Raw genomic sequence first — 18,898 nt, forward strand, 5'->3', positions numbered from 1 at the left:
TGATTGGAACATTTAAAATCATCTGTAGTATTAAACTCTTCATGAATATCTTCAAGTAAAAAATGAGACTTGTATTATTCATTATCAATTAGAGTAAGGCCATATGAAGAAACAAATGTGTATTTAACACAAAAGATACAAAGAACAGTGTTTATTAATTAGTTCATTTAGCTTGAAAGAAGAAAATTGCTGCCTCAAACATGTATCAAGGATAGTTAATATGTGCAACTATGGGACTTCTCACTAGATGAACCCCATCGTCCCAAATTAGAGCACCGGAGATCATAGGCTTAATCATGGTAGCTTTAACCGTCACAACAAAGGCTTGCTTCTCCCCAACAGATTGGAAGGATAGAACTGCTGGTTCAACTTCAATTTGAACTCCTTCTGGAGCAAATATAATGGCTTTGTAACTTGATTTTGCTGCCCCAATATTAGTCACAGTTCGGTGAAAGATTCGGGTTATTGATTCCTCATATTTGGTAGACAGAGCAAAAGAAGGGTAATTCAGATCCCATACAGTTCCATTTGTTCCTTCAGAGCATGTGTTAGCATCTCCTGTTATAAGCTGCAGCTGTTTACTGGTGTATCCTTCTCCACACAGAAACTTTACATAATCAGCCTCTCCAGCATCATATACTAATCCAGGGTTAGCTGCTTTAGCCGGATTTATATGACCTGATCCGTAACCAAATTCTGCATCCGGGTTGGTAGCAACATCCATGGTGTAAGCTACAAAGAAGATTAAATCCAAAAACTGTCAGTTACTCTCGATAAACGATTCTTAGATATGAAATTTATGATAAGAAAAAACCATTACCTGTTGTCATTAGAGCAGACCTAATGGCATCAGGAGACCAAGTTGGGTGCATTGACTTGACATAAGCAGCTGCAGCAGACGCGTGCGGGCAAGACATGGATGTGCCAGATATTATGTAGAATGGAACAGTTGCATTATTCGATCCACTTACCGGACCAGCTTCTGTCCATGCTGCTAAAATGTTTACTCCAGGAGCTGTAAGATCAGGCTGTGCATAGGGTAAGAAGTCATCAAAATCACAAGGAGATTTCGGTATAGAAAGAAGAAATTATAGAGAAGTTTCTTGTATGTACTTTGATAATGTCTCTTGTTACTGGATTAGGCCCTCTTGAAGAAAAGCTAGCCATAACTGGGGCTAATTCATTTTCATATGTACCACTCTTCAATATTGTTGCAGTCGGCTCGCTGAAGAAATATATCATAAGAATGCAATTAATCTGCGATCATAGATTAAACTGAAAAAAAAAAAAAAAGAATCATAGATACCTAGTTGATTTCAGGTAGTCCATTATATCAGCTTGATCACTCATGCTTAATGAAGTGGCTGGTAAATCATAAGCTCTCGCGATATCTTTGAAATCTCCGACTCGCATTATAGTGCCAGCTGCACCAGCATCTATAACCCCTTCTGTGTCTGAGGCAACATCGCAGAGAACAATTTTTCCTTCGACTAGAGTCCTATTCAAGTTGCCTGGGATGCACAACCTGCATTTCGGTGTAGGCAAGAACATGTCAATTATCATCCAATTTTATAAAAGTTGAAGAATTGGAATGCTATCTCTTTAGTAGTCTTTTTTACATTGCACCAAACTGATCTCCTTCTATGTTTGGTGCATCTCCGCCGTAAATGATAGGGTACATTGTATTCCCGGTATCGAATGTATTTAAGGACATGCCCTGAAATAAAACAAAGTTATATGTTTATGGTCATAATCTTCGGATGATACTTTGAACAAAACAAACTAATATTTGCAAGCTCACCTCAAAAGTTGCTCCATTGCCTAGCTTCACTTGGCTAACAAACATTCTATCTATGGTGCTAGCAGCGACGGATAGTGCCCAAGGTGCGAAATTTGAGAGTGTTTCAGATAAAGGACCTCCATTTCCAGCAGAATTTGATGTGAGGACACCATTCTTCATGGCATGGAAAGCTCCAATCGCGATAGTATCTTGAAAATAGTACTGAGGCAGGCCACCGACGGATAGAGAGATTATATCGACTCCATCCGCAATAGCATCATCAAATGCTGCTAGAATATCAGCATCTGAACAGCCATCAGACCAACATATTTTGTACACAGCAATACGAGCAGAAGGAAGACCTCCTCGAGCTATTCCTTCACCAAGGCCTAGCAAGCTTGCCTTTTGGACAATGCTTCCTGCTGCTGTCGATGCAGTGTGAGTTCCATGTCCTTCTGTATCCCTTGGTGAAAGGATATCTTCTGGTTCCAAATCTCCTTCACTATTGTAGTATCGAGCTCCGATCACTTTGCTATTAAATATCAAATACAAAATTGTCAAAAATAAAGGAAAAAAAAAATCTAAAACAATCCATAGAAGTTCCTTTGCAAGGGCTTATAAGATTTACTTGTTGCAGGTGAAATTTGAGTTTCCTTGGCAAGTGCCCTTCCATTTGGTTGGAGGCGGACCGAATCCTTCATCAATGAAACTTTCGGATTCAGGCCAAATTCCGGTGTCAAGCATTCCGATAATGACATCACTTCCATTAGTAGCTCTTGCTACATTCAAGGGAAATCTCATAAAATCCCAGGATCTTGTTGTGTGGAGTTGCTTCTTTCTACTTCGGAACACAGACACTACACCCTCCTTGCCTAAAATTGCACAAGAACACATTACGGATACAATGAGTAACGCTCTTTTAACTGAATTAAATGTTACTATATAGATAGTTAATGTTTATGCTCACCTTCCAGCTTCCTCTTCTCTGCTACAGTCAACTTGGCGACGAACCCATTGAAGCTCCTGTGGTAGCTGTGGAGCAAAAAGTCTGATGCACCACTGATCAATTGAATCCAATAACTAAGTTAGTGTCTTATATCTCAAATTACCTTCTTTTTGAACATCAGAATCTGAAATTGTAATTATGTACCTTCCAACTACATCTTGTAGAATGTTGGTATGAGCAGCTGCTGCAGAAAAATCGCCCTTAAGACGGTCGCCCATGTATACAATATATGTCTGCAGCAGAAATAAAAGGCTTGGTAACATTAAAAATCCCCATTTAGACGGTCTCCCATGTATACAATATAACATTAGCATGAAATACTTGCCATTTTTCATGCTTACATTATATGTTCGTGGAAGTAACCGAAAGAACTAACTACTACCTTTCTATCTCCATCAGGTGTGCTGAAGCAGCTAACGAGGAAGCAACCGAAAAGAATAAGCTGCAGCAGAGATGAATTCAGGTTTGTCATTGCAGCTTCTGACTTTGTATGTTTGAAAAATAGATTAAGGATGGATTTTATAGAAACAAAATTTAACCAAGTACATAGTTTGACTATTGTTTTGCAGATTTGTCCTTAATACATAGTTTGAGTATTTTTCATTGTTAAGTCCACCAAGCACAATTCCATACAAAGCTGGACTAAAATATTATGAGAGTGTTGCCCTTCGCCTGCAAATTTAACAGTTGCATTCAGCCTCTTGCTTTTCTATTCTTTCGTTGGAACAAACCAAAATATGATCCTAATGTTTCACTTGTGATAATTAGATTCCAATATCATCTTTCTTTAGATAAGGACCAAATATGCCCCCTAAAACTTTTGGTGAAGTTCAAATATACAACTAACTTATGAAAAAATCCAGTATTAGGCCTAATGTTTATATTTGGGATCAATTTATATTCAAATATGTTAGCATTATACATATTTATATTAAAAAAAAACACATTTGTATAACTGTTAACATATCAAACATTCTCATGTCAACAAATTTAGATTCTAGTATGTTAATATCAGGTATCACTTCAAATTAGATTTTAGTTAGACTAAGTACTGTGTAACTATGATTATTAACAATATAGCTGAAATTGATCTCAAATATAAACGTAAGGCCTAATATTTGAGCTTTTTGATATGTTTAGGAGTACATTTTAACTTCGCAAAAAACGATAGGGTTATGTTTAGTCCTTATTATCCCGGCAATTATCTGCTTCAACTTTAAGTGTGAAATCTTATTGAACTTCAATAAAACAGAAAAGATAGCAAATAATATAGCACTTATTTGTTCATTCAGTTTCCAAGAAATAAGAAACAATGTGTTCCACGAGATCTTGCTATTTCTTGCAATCCATCGTCTGAAACCAAAAGAAGCAGAAACCAAAAGAAGCAGAGATGATAACTCTAATCAAGGTTAGGGATGACAATGGGACAGAGATTCTGTAATATGTCAGGGAATCCTTCCTGTTCGAGATGGAAAATCGCTGAAATTTTGTTCCACAAAGATAGAGGAAGATAGAATTGTCCCCTGTTGTTTATAACAGGATGGACAGTAGTACTGCGATCCTCGTTCAGTTTTTCCACCGGAATCCCCATGAATATGAATACAACAACAACAACAACAACAAAGCCTGTCCCGAAATGATTCGGGGTCGGCTAACATGAACCATCATATAAGACCGTGAAAATCAAGTCGTGTCAGCGACACAGATTCGCTCCCTCCACTCTGTCCTATCCACTACCATATTTTCCTCAATTCTCAATAAACTCATATCACTCTCGATCACCCTCCTCCAAGTTTGCTTAGGTCTTCCCCTACCCCTCACCACTACATCCCTTTGCCACTCTTCGGTTCTCCTAACCGGCGCATCAAGCGTTCTACGTCTCACATGGCCAAACCACCTTAGTCGGTTCTCATTTTATTCTCAATAGATGTGACCCCTACTTTTGTCCTAATTATTTCATTACGCACCCGGTCCTTTCTCGTGTGACCACACATCCATCTCAACATACGCATCTCCGCCACCGACATCTTATGGATGTGGCAGTGTTTCACTGCCCAACACTCCGTACCATATAACAATGCTGGTCTAATTGTCGTCCGGTAGAATTTTCCCTTCAATCTATTAGGCATGCCGGGATCACAAAGGAAACCCGTAGCACTCTTCCACTTCGACCAACCAGCTTTAATCCTATGAGCAACATCTCCATCTACTTCTCCATCCGTTTGGATAATAGATCCTAAATACCGGAAGCAATCCGAGGCCTGAACAACTCTCCCATCTAGGGTGATTGTCCCTGCCTCCCTACTCCTACGGCCGCTAAACTTACACTCCAAATATTCTGTCTTACTTCGACTCAACTTAAAGCCTCTAGATTCTAGAGTTTGCCTCCATAGTTCCAACTTCATCTCCACTCCTTCTTTCGTCTCATCAACCAACACAATATCATCTGCAAACAGCATGCACCATGGTATACCATCTTGAAGTGAACTTGTTAGTTCATCCATAACGATGGCAAAAAGAAATGGGCTTAGTGCGGAACCTTGATGCACTCCAATCGTAATAGGAAACTCTTCAGTCTTCCTAACACTAGTACGTACACTCGTGCATACTCCCTCATACATGTCCTTTATGATGTCAATATATTTCCGCGAAATGCCTTTCCTTGTCAAGGCCCACCAAAGTACTTCCCTTGGTACCTTATCATATGCTTTCTCCAAGTCAATGAAAACCATATGCAAGTCTTTCTTCTTATTTCGATAGTGCCCCATGAATATGAATATTTATATATAATCTATATGATGTGATAAAATTAATATTTGAATGTTTTTTTAATAGGTTATTAGCTGTAGAAGTTTAAGGCTTTGCATTATATGGTAAAAGCAAACAACATATGGAAAATTTGTGTATACTGGATACTCTTTGAAGTACATTACATGAATTAGTAGAGAATTGGGAATTATTTGAAATTTAATCGGCATACATTGTACAAATACTTGTCTAAATGTTAAATGTACTTTTTAGAGCTTCTATTTTCTTTTTGTCATTGCAATATACACAGTTATTGGGCTCCTGACTTTGTGTACTCCATCATCCCACACCAAAGAAGCAGAAACAATGGAACTGTCAATTGTTCCTTCAACTGTAAGAGCAAAAGATAGCTCCTGATTGATAGAGGAGAACGATAAGACGGTAGGATTCACTTGTACTTTTAAACCTTGTGGAGAACTAATAATAGCTTTGTATGTGGAAGTTGGCGAGCCAACGTTCGTAACAACCCTGTTGAAGACACGAGTAATGTGTTTTGAAGATGAGGTAGAAAGTGCAAAAGAAGGATAATTTAGATCCCAAACTGTTGCATTGATGGCTTTAGAGCAACTGCTATTATCCCCGGTAACTATTTGGAGAACACTAGTATTATATCCTTGTCCACACAGAAATTTTACGTAGTCGATTGGTTTAGCATCATATACTAAACCGGGGTCTACAGCCTTAAGCGGATCTAAATGACCTGCTCCGTATGCAAATTCAGCTTCAGGATTGATTTTAGCATTCATAGGAGAAGCTGGAAAAATAGGCGATGTTCAAGTTAGTTAATTAGTTCTTTTGCAAACCAAACATTATCATCTTCAAGGCTCAACTCATGACTGATTGTGCCGCGATTAAGGGCCAAAATTATATTTTCAGTATGAGAACTCACCAGTAGTCATAAGGGAAGACTTAATAGCAGAAGGAGACCATGTCGGATGATACGATTTGACATATGCAGCTGCTGCAGTTACATGAGGGCAAGCCATTGAAGTCCCTGAGAGTATATTATAAGGTACTAGTCTATTATCCCCATTAGTTCCGGAAACCGAACCAAGCAAAGTCCATGCAGCTAGAATGTGAACTCCAGGTGCAGTTATATCTGGCTGCAATATAGATAGATTACTTAGCATTAAACATAATAAAACTATTCTCAAATTCTATCAGTTTAAACTTATAGATTCAACGTTTCTTTCTTTCTACCTTTCTAGGTGGCATCAAAGTGAGAGACATTCATTGATTTGAACATCCATGTTTTAATTACCTTAAGAATATCAGGTGTAACCGGATTAGGACCTCTTGATGAAAATGAGACCACATAAGGAGCCAATGTGTCTTTTACCTCGTTGCTTTTATATATCATGGCAGTTGCATTTCTGCAATGAATACACAGTTAGTATACATGTTAGAATCGCCCATGATAATGTTCCGGTGATTGATTAATAATATATTGAATTCCATACTGTGTTGAATTGATGTAGGAGAGAATGGGGCGAGCTTCAAGAGGGTCAAGATAAGATGCAGGCAATGGAAACAAAAAAGCAGAGTCTTTCGGGCCATTATCTTGCATCAGAATACCAGTTGCTCCAGCTGAATATGGAACATCTCCCCTAATTAATTGATCACAAACAACTATTTTTCCCTTCACTAAACTTGGATCCAATGAGTTCCTTGTGCAAAACCTACATTTTCATTGTCACATAATCATTTCTATGTTTTACAATTTAAATAGTTCCTAAACTAATCATCAAACTACAACTACTAATTAGTGTTGTTTTGCATATATGATTTGATTTCTAACAATTAAGTAATTCATCGGATCATCTCAGCTCAGATGAGTTACCTTGAGACAGATTTGTTAAATTTTCCTTTGGTGTTTGGAGCATCTCCCCCATAGATAACAGGGAACATCTTTGGATTATCTGTATTTATTGAAGTACCCTATACAAACAAAGCACATAAATCAATATTCAAAAAAAATTGTATTGGCAATACTTACGAATTAATTAATTAAGTAAGTAAGTACCTGGTAAATCTTGTTATTCCCAAGTTGAACCTTTGTGATGAACTTTCTATCCATGGTACTAGCAGCAACAGAAACAAACCACGGAGCAAAATTTCTAACAGTTTGATAATCAGGACCATCATTTCCAGCAGAAGCTGAAGTCAAAATCCCTTTCCTCATAGCATGAAAAGCCCCAATTGCGATCGAATCATCGAAATAAAAACGAGCTGAATTCCATCCGACGGAGATAGAAATAATGTCAACTCCATCGGCGATTGCATCATCAAATGCAGCAAGGATATCAGCATCCCAGCAGCCATCGGACCAGCAGACTTTGTAAGTAGCAAACCTAGCCGATGGAACCCCGCCGCGAGCAGTGCCTGAGGCAAGACCATAGAGGCTTGCGCCGGTAACTAATCCTCCTACCGCAGTTGATGCTGTATGCGTTCCATGTCCTTCTGAATCTCTTGGGGACTCGATATCATTTATTCCAAATAAGCCGTCCGCTCGATAATATTGTGCACCCAGGAGTTTACTGCATTATATCAATATGTTAACTATTTATTGTTTTCCAACGGACTGGATGGTTTTTACTATTTTAGTGGAATGGAGATGAACTAAGCTTTTCTTTTTTTCGTTTTATGCATTTGATTAGCATAAAAAAGTTAGCTTTAACGTAATAATAAAACTCTATGAAACATATCGGTATGCTCCTTTGTCTTGAATTTTTTTGGATAACAGATTAAAAATTGGTTTGAAAACAAAATATTATTCAATGTTTGATCACAACACTTAAAAAGAAATGATTCGTTCAAAAAAACATGATGGATGAAAAAAAGGTAAGAAAGAATTAATAAAGTTTCAAGAGCTTTTATGTCTTTTTCTTCATCTTCTTTATATAATTTTCTATTGATAAATATAAAATTTTGGGTTCAACTTTTTTTCTAAATTGAAAAATCAAGTTTCGACAAATAAAGCGAAGTCTTAATATTTTCAAAGTGGTTTATGATATGTTTGATGGGAAGGAAACCTAAAAATACAATTTGAAAAATATATCAAAGACTTAAAGCACTATTTGATACTGGTCTATCTAAAATTTTGTTATTTCGATTTGTTACCTATTATTTGGTCATAGTTGATCCTGATTTATCACAATTGATGAGATTTCAGCCAATTTGTATTAAAACTTAACGGATATCGGTAATAAATAATGATATTTTGACATTTGAATTTTAATAGATTTTAATTTAGGGGTTTTTTTTATTTTTTGTTTTTAATCTAATTAAATATTTTCACATAACGTGGCAAAAAAAATTTAAGAAATATCTCATGATAAGTTCAAGTGTCAAAATATCGTTACTTATAACGATTTCGTTAAATGTTCATACCAATTGAAATTTCGTTATTCATATTACTCAGTTAAGTTCTGATTTCTCTCACCACATACAATTGACAGAACTTAACGAAATAACATGAATGATGTGTCACGTTCCGTTATTGATAACTAAATTGGAACCCTTTTTTAAAGGTTAAACCATTATTGGTGGTATTTTGTACGTAAAACCTAAATTAATACTTTCCAAAAACTATAGAACTATTTTAATATATTATCCCTTTTTTGGTAGATTTTTAATATATTATCCCTAGTTTAGAAGTTTGCAACTGTGGATTTATTATTTGTGCATTTAGTAGTTAATTGATCTGTAAGTAATTTTTTTGTGTTGAAAAACAATTATGATTTAATTAATTTATAAAGTTAGTTTTTCTAATTATTTTTAATAGCTGGTTTTGGCTTTGGGAAATAAATAGCCACCTTGTGTAAGTTTGCAAATTCCACAAACCATAATTCATTTTTAGAAGATTTTAAAACATGAAAAGAACAATCAAACCATAATTTTTTTTTTTTTTACTTTACCCTAATGAATATAAAAATGTAATTAATAAAAAGAAATGTAAATAAATCAATGGAATTACTATATATATATTAAACATGTCAAAAACTATATATTTTTAAAATTTGACTTTAATTTTTAATTATGATGTTTTGATATTAATATCAAGAACATTTCAACTCAAATTTTAAAAATATATAGTTTTTGACATGTTTAATATATATATAGTTGAATTTGTTTAAAGTAGAAAACATAAAATGTATGGTTTTGAAGAGTTTACTTGTTGCAGGAGAAATTGAAAGATGGTTGACACGAACCCTTCCATTTGGTAGGTGGAGGACCAAAACCTTTATCATTAAAGCTCTGTGATTCCGGCCATATTCCAGTGTCAATTACACCAATTATTACATCACTTTCCACATTACTTCTCTTTACTTGTTCGGAAAATCCCATGAAATCCCATGATTTTGTCGTATGAAGTTTGTTCTTTTGGTTCGGAAATACAGACACTACACCTGCCATCCCTGTGTTTCAACAGTATAAATCACCAACCTTATATTACTAATCGATCAAAAGCGGGTTAAATATCATTTCGTAAGAGATAATTCATATTGAAAGCTAAAATTAACCGAAAATATTAATATACCTGCAATCTTTTCCACTTGATGCTCATATAGTTTCGCCACAAAACCATTGAAAGTTCTCTTGAAGCTATGCAACAGACAATCAGGAGAGAAGTCGCTGAAAATTAAAATTTGCAAACGAATTGTTAGTAAATAAAGAGAAGCTTAGTAATGGAAATTTGAAAGCGGAATTTCTAATAAAATTTAACTAGGAAATGGTAATGGTAATGGAAACAGAACGGATATGAAATGAGAAAATACTAATTATAAAGAGTTTCCGTGCAACATAGCAAGAAACATATTACAGTAGGTAATGAAATTAACCTGCCAATGGCTTCTTGGAGCATGCTTGTGTGACGTGATAATATGGAGACTTGATCCTTAGATCGCTCACCCATGTACACAATATACGACTGCATATATATTTCATACTCATATTAATTAATTAATAATACAAAAAATACCTGCACTTAAGTTTTTACTATATATAATTCAGAACGGAGGAAGTATCGGAACAAATGAGAGAATTATAGATAGATGAAGATATTTGCCTTCCGATCATCCTGCCCGGCGGCGACTGTGCTACTGCTTGTGGGCAGCAGAATGCAACTTATCAGAAACAGAAAACACCAAACTAATTTTGATATTTTAGTTGTCATTATAACTATAAGGTTTATTATGTAAGTGAATCTATATGTGACTATATATATTGAAAGATAAAACGTTATATAAGAAATTAATAATCAAACTTTATTCAATTTCTTCTAAGTTTCAGTTTTTCTTTTATTTATTTATTATTATTTAATATAGCTTTTATTCTTAAGACTTTTTTTTGAAGAATTAATTAATATAATTAACAACATATAAATGACATGGTCATCTTCTGGAAAACTGACTCACTCTCAAGCCGGCCTAGAAGACATTCTCAAATATGTATGCCTATATTATTTTCCAACTATGTGAATAGCTAAAATTAATATAAATAATTGTTTTTTACAATAAATAATTAGTACCCGATCTCAATATATATACATATAGAAAATACTTAATACGAGATTATTGACTAAATTAATTGAACTTGGAAATCTTGAATAATCTATAGCTTCGAGGTTTGTGGGGTTAATTTAATCCTCACGTACAAAACAAAACAAATTCCAATCTTTCAATCTTTAAATTTTGTAGAATAGTACAATGTCAATTTATATTAGTGGGGGTTTTAATTGTACTATTTGACAAAAGGAAGTGGCAGGACAGAGCAGAGCAATAACCGAAACTTTGAGAGGCTCGACTGTGTATAAAAAAATTAAATACTACTCAAAATTATTTATAAAAATAAAATAAACAATATAAAATGCTAGTTAATGGTTTTTCTTTAACTTTAGTAAGACAATAATACCTGACAAATGACAAATTACATTTGAGATGTCATATTCTGGAAATGTTGCACAATCATTTCATTTTCAATACTGAAAAAAAAATTGATCTCCTTAACGCGTATCTCGCGTATGACAGCAATGTTCACATGGACCTTCATAGTCAAATAAATTTGATCATTCACTATTAGATCTATGTTTACTAAATTTAAGCCTTAGGATATTTTGAATCTCAATCATAGAATTCTAATAAGTCTAGATCTAACGGGGAATCACCAAATACTACATGGTCATTAAGGTTCCTATCATCAAAACCGACGGACACGATATGTGAGAAAGTCATCACTCATTTTGTTGCAAATTAGTCTTAATAAATTTTATTTCAAAGAAAAATCTTTCAATAGAAGTTATTGCAATAGGTAAGATCAAAATCAACTCAATAAGTCGATATATTAAAGGGATAAAAGAGTGATATTTTATCTCAACCATCTTCTTTCCAAAAACTCTATTATCTTCTAAACTAGAGAATCTCATTTTAGAAGTGAAGAGTTTAAGTTCATCCTTAAGCTGAGTTAGATTACAATTAAAAAGTTAGAATACTTGAGGATTTCATTAACTTGGGGAAAATATATATACAAATTTCATACTATAATCAAACATATAATCTAGTTAAAGTTTGTCGACTAATTTACATAAAAAATAACTTATTGAATATACATGATTATTTACCTAATCTAATACATCCTCGTAGATGAAACGGGAGGAGCGCGGACGTTGAGACTAGCATGGAAGAACCTTTGTGGAGATGGCGCTAGTTGATACCAATGAACATGTAAAACACGAACTTGACCTCATGCAACTTTCTGACCCACGAAATTGATGTCCGTCTCAATGTGTTTGTTCCTTGATGTTGAACTGGATTGCTGGAGAGTTAAACAACACAAATATTATCACAATAAACCATGGTGGACTTCGTGATAGCGCAATGAAGTTCTAGAAAAAGATTGCAAATCTAACAAGTCTTAGAGACCACATTAGCAACGCCCATATATTTGGCTTCAACACTAGATCAAGACAAAGTTAGTTATCACTTAGCAGACCAATAGACTAAATTATCTCAAAGATAAATATAGTAACCACATGTCAGTGGGTGTCGAGACACCCATCCGAGTCAGCATTGGTGTAGGAAACAAGTGTGCTAAGAGAAGAAGGAGGGAGTTGAAGGCCGAGATCCATAGTATCCTAGATGTACTCAATAATCCTCTCCAAGGCAGCCATGTGTTGTATTTTAGGATCATGCATGCATAACCATATCTATTGAACAACATAGGATATATCTGGTATTGTGAGGGTCAAGTATTGCAAAGCACCGGTGAGGCTCTAATATTCGATAGACCTATTCATGGGCTGGGCTCGGGCCGGGTCTAACCGGGCTTCTCACATAATTATTTTATCCAAGCTCAATCTAGCCCGCACTATATTACATCTGGATCGGGCTGGGCTCGGTCTGGCTAAGAGAACTAATTTCCAAACTCAACCCGGCCCAGTCCAACTAATATATTTGTATTTTTTAAAAATTAAAATAAAACTAAAAAATTATACTATAAATATAAATAATAAAAATACAATAAATTAAATTTTGGAGGATTATTTCAATAAAAATCAATTAACGCAATCCTAAATAAAAAATACTTTGATAGTAATAAATAAAAAAGTAACAAAAAAAATATGTACATGTTCACCAATTCTAAAAAATATATGGTTTGAAAATTTTATGTTGAAGAAATTTAAATTTTTTTATTGTTGGAATATAAAGTTTATTAAACTATAAAATTTATTAAATTAAAGTTATTATTAAAATTTCGGACCGGGCTGGGCTGGGCCTGGGTTTTGAGACAAATCCCTAGCCCAATCTCCTATGTATTCGGGTCTAAGCGGGCTTGGACCGAGTCAGACCTATTACGAAATATACATGTCCAAGCCCAATCTTTGAAGAGCGGGCTTGGACGGATTGGGCAGGTCAGTGGGCTTTTGAACAGGTCTAATATTCGATCAAATCATGGTAAGGATTGTCGAAGGAGATACTGAGATTTTGTTTCATGTCAACCGATATGGAGGAAGGATTACACGAAGACATCATGATAAGGGTATTTTACCCCTAATTTTTAGTATGATTTTGAGGATTATTTCGTATCATTTTGAGTTATTTTGTGTCATTTTAATATTGTTAACCTCTATTTCGTCAACTCTATGTTTTTATTTATTTTGGCTTAATACATCAACCCCCCACTGAACTTATCCAAAAAATTTAATTGGCTTTCAGAGTATTCTAAGAGCACATTAAACTTGCATAAAGTGTATTTAATTGATCCCCAACTCATGAATTGCAGATTGAAGCCGTGACTTTGTGACCAAGCGCCCATTGAAAAGTCAACTGGAGGAACAATTCTCGCCCCGTCCAATTAGTGAATGCCAAGTATGAAACTCACTCAAAAAATTGGCTGAAAGACAATTAAAAAATAAAAAACAAATGCATTCTGAAGAACGATCTTTAATTCACAAACATGAAATATGTAAACCTCAAATCTTTTCTTCAATCAGATACGCAGTAGTAAAAGGAAGAACGAAAACAGGAAAACGAAGAAGGAAACGTAGAAGGCGTTAATCCATAAACCCAATCTCCGTTTTTCTTTGCCATTTGCGATTCTCAACCATTAAATCCCCCACTTCCAGGTAAGGTATCACATTGTTCTAAGTTTCTCAGCTTTTCTACTCTATTTCATTCTTTATTTTGGTTGTCTAAATTAGTCTTGCTCAGTCTTGTTGATGATGATTTTCAGTATTGTTGATGGATTTAAAAGAAGAAGAAGACCAGAAGAAGAAAAAAGAAATTCAGTCAAGAAGAGAAAATAAATACAAACAATCCTTACCTTTGTGTTTAACGATTTCAGAGATTAACTTTCAATTTCAGAGATTAACTTTGAATCAGCATAGTAAGAGTAAGTGAAGAGATTTATGGATTGAGTTTTATGATTTAGGGATTTGTTTAGGGTTTTATCGATTGTGTAATGGGAAGGGAAGAATTTGTTTTTTCCTCTCATTCTAAGAGGTTCATGCGCCTTTTACGTGTGTACTAGCTTCGTACCCGTGCTATGCACGTGATGTATAAAAAATTTGTCAATATTTAAATATTATTATATATATAAGTTAAAATACTTGGATTAAATAAGATAATTGGATTCAATAAGATAATTGAATTTAATAAAATAATTACACAATATTATTAAAAGAGATGAGATACCAAAATATCACTTAAAAAAATTAGAGAAGAACTAATTTAGTGTCCACATATAAAATCGCATGATTTTAATTCTAACATTTGTCAAATGGTACAATTAATCTTACTAACAAAAATTGGCACATACATAATATAACTGTGCAATGTATCAATTTATGTTAGTAAGGACTTTAGTTATTCCATTTAACAAATATTAAAACTAAAATTGTATTATTTTATTCGTGGGACTAAATTGACTCTTTTCCAAAATATTGAGTCTATTTTTAAACGTTATCAAAACAATGATTTACAAATAATTATAAGATAATTCTTACATCAAATTTTTACATTTTTTTCGCTAATTTCTTTTCATTAATATAGTCAAATGGAAAAGACATATTTCATTATACGTAATTGATTAAAATAAACATACAAATTTAAGGGTGATGTTTATAATATTAACAAATATTCTATGATTTAAAATGTAATATTATCCCCCAAAAAAATTATGACATTGAATTTTAAATTCCAAATACTACAAAATTCAATTGGATATCATATTTTAAATTATTTAATATTTAAATACATATCCTCAAGATCTCTGTTCGAATTAAAATTCTAAAGGGATTCGACTTCTAAATTAATTGATAGTTAATTCAAAATACATATACTATTTTAAAATTAATTAGTTAATTTAATATCTTATCTTAAATTTTCGAAGTTGAATATGAGATAAAGTGTTAAGGATAAAGAATCCAATTTATTTGATATTAAAATTCAAATTATATGTCGTGGAATGATACAGAATCCAAGTGAGATTTAAATACATTAAATTTAATTATGTTTAGATATTCAAATTTAAAAATCTAAGATAAAAAATAAAATTGAAAATGATATGTACTTCAAATTAAAAATTTGAAATTAGGAGGCAAATTATCAAGAGAGATACTACAAAATGCTAAATTGTTATTTTTTTTAGGAAAATTATCACATTCTATTTTTTTTAAGTAAAATTATCACATTCTATTACTTCTAGCATTTTATTACATACATACAAATCGAACCACATTGGCTAAAATATATCAAATTAGCTTCTCTGTACATTGCTTCTTTCTTTTATTATATCATTTGTTTTCTACTTTCCCTGTAAAGAGAAAAGTTGGGAGGACCTGCATCCAAAATGCTTTTCAATTTCTTCTATTTCATCTGAAACAATATTTAGGCGGATCGAAAATGGAGAGCCTTTATCGTCTTTAAAATATACTGTGAAGAAAAGCAAATCGTCATTTAAAATATAGGAATCATAAATGGTTTCCAACCATTCATTAACTACACTTAAGGGCTTGATTGGATGAAGGGTAGAGAATGGTTAATAAAGGAAGGGTAGAGAATGGTAGAGAAGGGTAGGGAAAGGTAGGGAAAGGGAAGGAAGGGTAATTTCTAACCCTTCCAAACCCACCAAATTGGAGGGTTCAAAATTGGATGCAATTTGTTAAAAAGAAACCCTTCAAAACCCCTCCAAACCCTTACCCTCCTAATTTTTTTGTGTTCCAAACATGGGTTTGTAGAAACCCTTACTAACCCTTCCTCCTTCCAAACAAGGGTTTCTATCAACCCTTACTAACCCTTCCCTTACTAACCCCTTTAAACCCTCCATCCAATCAAGCCATAAATATTAATTTAAGAACTACAAACAATCTATTATCAAATAATAATGTAAAAGAATGAATACATCAGCAATCTCACATGAAGAAATAGTGGAGCACAAAAGACATATTTGATTTTTAAGAGTGCCGTTATTTTAATAGATCATTGAAACTAATGGTGTGTTATAAAAATCATTAAAATTCACTCCACTTTCACTCAATTAGATATTATATGTGAAAATATACTAAAAACAGTATGCAAAAATTAACCTCAGGTTTGAAAGAAGTCCAACAAAAGGACTTGATCAAATAAGAAACAGATAAAGGTAAAAAATACTAACCTCAGATATTAAAGTAGCTTCAATTGTCTCTCCTCCTTGCAATTGATTTTTTGCATCCTTGTAAATCGTGGCTTTTGCATGCCAGTATAAACAAAAAGAATATTAAATGTCAAAAGTCATTACCCGTTGAACTTAAAATCCCACCCATCCAACATAGCCCAACAAATTAGAACAACTGCTCATTCTCCAATAGTTACAGGCTAAACCACACCATTGTAATTTAACTGAATCATTCCCTCTAGTGCTGAGAAAGTTAAAAAGAATAAACTAAAAGAAAGAGATTACCAATGAGAAACAGTCTCGGAATCAACACAGTTAAGGAGATTTCTTTTTCCTCTCAATGTGGGAAATGTCCTCCATTCCGACATGGGGAATGAGGTTCCCTTTGATTCCCTTTGCTGAAATAGATTTTTTCAAGCTTTCCATCTGCTTGTGAGTGAGGTCGAAAGAGCTCCGATTTCCAAAACTCTACTCTAGCTCCGATTTCTTTTCTCGTCCCCCACCCCCGCATAGAGCTGCACTTCAAAAAAAAATAAAAAGAGTGCAGAGGAAAAGAATTTGATGTAAGAAATTCAAATCCAATAAAATCTAAAAGAATACGATAAGAAAAGTAAAACTGAAATCACTAAGAAAAAGAGAGAGCTCAGCAAACTAACCCGTGAGAAATCTGCTTCGAAGCAGAATATAGGAAGATGGAAAATTGGTTGACACAACCTACAACAAACCATAAAATCAAAACAGAAGGAAAAATGAAATCACTGAACAACAGAGAAAGACATCAATCAGGAGCAAACTCACCCGCCATGCGAGAAATTGCTTCAAAATAGAATAAATGGGGAGGAGTAGTTAAAACTGTCTCAGAAGAGTTTGAAACAACGTATCAAAAAGAAAGTTAAATGAGATAAGATAAATTGAAGAGTTTTCAAAAAGAAAGTTGAAGAGATGGATAAAAGGAAGAGTTCTTTTTAATTTTTACGAACCCAGAGTTACTATTATTAATATTATCAATAATCAATAATTCATTTAGAAAAGTTTGGAAAATTAGAGATTAAAAATAATTCTATAATTATGACACATCACCTGCTTCTCTATTATGATGCCACGTGGACAATTGAATCTCTATTCTTTTGACAAGTGTAACTTTTGTTCCACACTTTATATATATAATAGATTGCACACACAGTGCCACATCAGACTTGGAGGATCAATTAAGTACACTTTATGCAAGTTTAAGGGGTTATTAGAACATATTGAAAGCTTAAGGGGTCAATCAAGTTTTTTAGACAAGTTCAGGGGCGGTTGATATATTAAGCCATTTATTTTTATAGCACTTATTCATGTTTATGCTCAACTTATGTCATTTTTAATAAAAAGAATGCAAAATTTAGTTTAAATTTATTTTAATACAATTTCCACATATAATTAATTTACCAAAAACTAATTAATTTGGCTTGGTATTTAAACACGATATTTGGTAAATTAATTAAGTGCATATTGGTGCTAATATAATGTGATTTCTTGTGAGATTTTTATGGAGCTTTCTAAGGATTTTCAACTAAGGAGTCAGTTGACTAATAGATTGTGAAGATTGTGCCTTGATGGCAGCAAGCTCGACGAGCTGGCCATTAAAAGAGGATTTTGCACAGTCTGACCCCCATCTCATCGAGTTGGGATTCCCAACTTATTGAGCTGGGAGCAGCAAACTCTCGGGCTTCAACTAAAGGCCAGCTCAAGCTGGACCTCCGAATCAGTTAAAATTGACTGATTCTTCCCCTAATTGAAATTTGTAACCTCTAGAGATATTTCAACTGATGTATTTTATTTGAATTTCATAGTTAGGATTTGTTTTCTTTGCCTATTTAAAGACTGGAGTTTCCATCCCCAAAGGCAATCAGGTTTTAGCTAACCAGTAACCCATGTAATTTTAGATTTCATTATTAAAAATCCAGATGTACATTTGTAAAATCCATATCACCTTGAGAATTGTTTGAGCTTTCCATATTATGCAATTATCATCTGTAAGAGCTCCATCCATCACCAACCACAAGTTCTCAAGTTGCTACACCAATTTATGAAAGACGACTGCTTGAGTCGACAAGTTCCAAAAGGAATATTTACCCGCTTACTTTTGTCCACTTTTATAAATTTCT

The 18,898-nt window shown here is 33.7% G+C and overlaps 1 protein-coding gene across 3 annotated transcripts; it reads right to left on the bottom strand.

The window, feature by feature from the left end:
* On the bottom strand, nucleotides 1–10,795 carry LOC136227337 (cucumisin-like). 3 transcript variants are annotated; one of them, XR_010688012.1, is made up of 12 exons: nucleotides 10,663–10,795; nucleotides 10,436–10,524; nucleotides 10,135–10,229; nucleotides 9,769–10,012; nucleotides 7,618–8,131; nucleotides 7,435–7,532; nucleotides 7,055–7,273; nucleotides 6,856–6,967; nucleotides 6,484–6,697; nucleotides 3,169–3,228; nucleotides 2,931–3,019; nucleotides 2,792–2,839 (listed from the first exon to the last, which is right to left on the bottom strand). XR_010688012.1 is itself a non-coding variant. In XM_066015980.1 (11 exons), the coding sequence occupies exons 3-11, from the start codon at nucleotides 3,002–3,004 to the stop codon at nucleotides 206–208; spliced, it is 2,085 nt and encodes a 694-aa protein (XP_065872052.1). In that variant the 5' UTR covers nucleotides 3,005–3,019; nucleotides 3,169–3,228; nucleotides 6,484–6,557; the 3' UTR covers nucleotides 1–205. The 3 variants fall into 3 exon arrangements, 2 of the variants coding, with proteins under 2 accessions (XP_065872052.1, XP_065872051.1); XM_066015980.1 differs by lacking the exons at nucleotides 6,856–6,967; nucleotides 7,055–7,273; nucleotides 7,435–7,532; ... (3 more) ...; nucleotides 10,436–10,524; nucleotides 10,663–10,795 and adding exons at nucleotides 1–732; nucleotides 821–1,028; nucleotides 1,114–1,225; ... (2 more) ...; nucleotides 1,802–2,312; nucleotides 2,409–2,652 and having other exon boundaries at nucleotides 2,748–2,839; nucleotides 6,484–6,557; XM_066015979.1 differs by lacking the exons at nucleotides 2,792–2,839; nucleotides 2,931–3,019; nucleotides 3,169–3,228 and adding an exon at nucleotides 5,695–6,348.
* Between the last annotated feature and the right edge of the window lie 8,103 nt (nucleotides 10,796–18,898).

The sequence above is a fragment of the Euphorbia lathyris genome, chromosome 4 (assembly GCF_963576675.1).
Source record: "Euphorbia lathyris chromosome 4, ddEupLath1.1, whole genome shotgun sequence".
Classification (NCBI taxonomy): domain Eukaryota; kingdom Viridiplantae; phylum Streptophyta; class Magnoliopsida; order Malpighiales; family Euphorbiaceae; genus Euphorbia; species Euphorbia lathyris.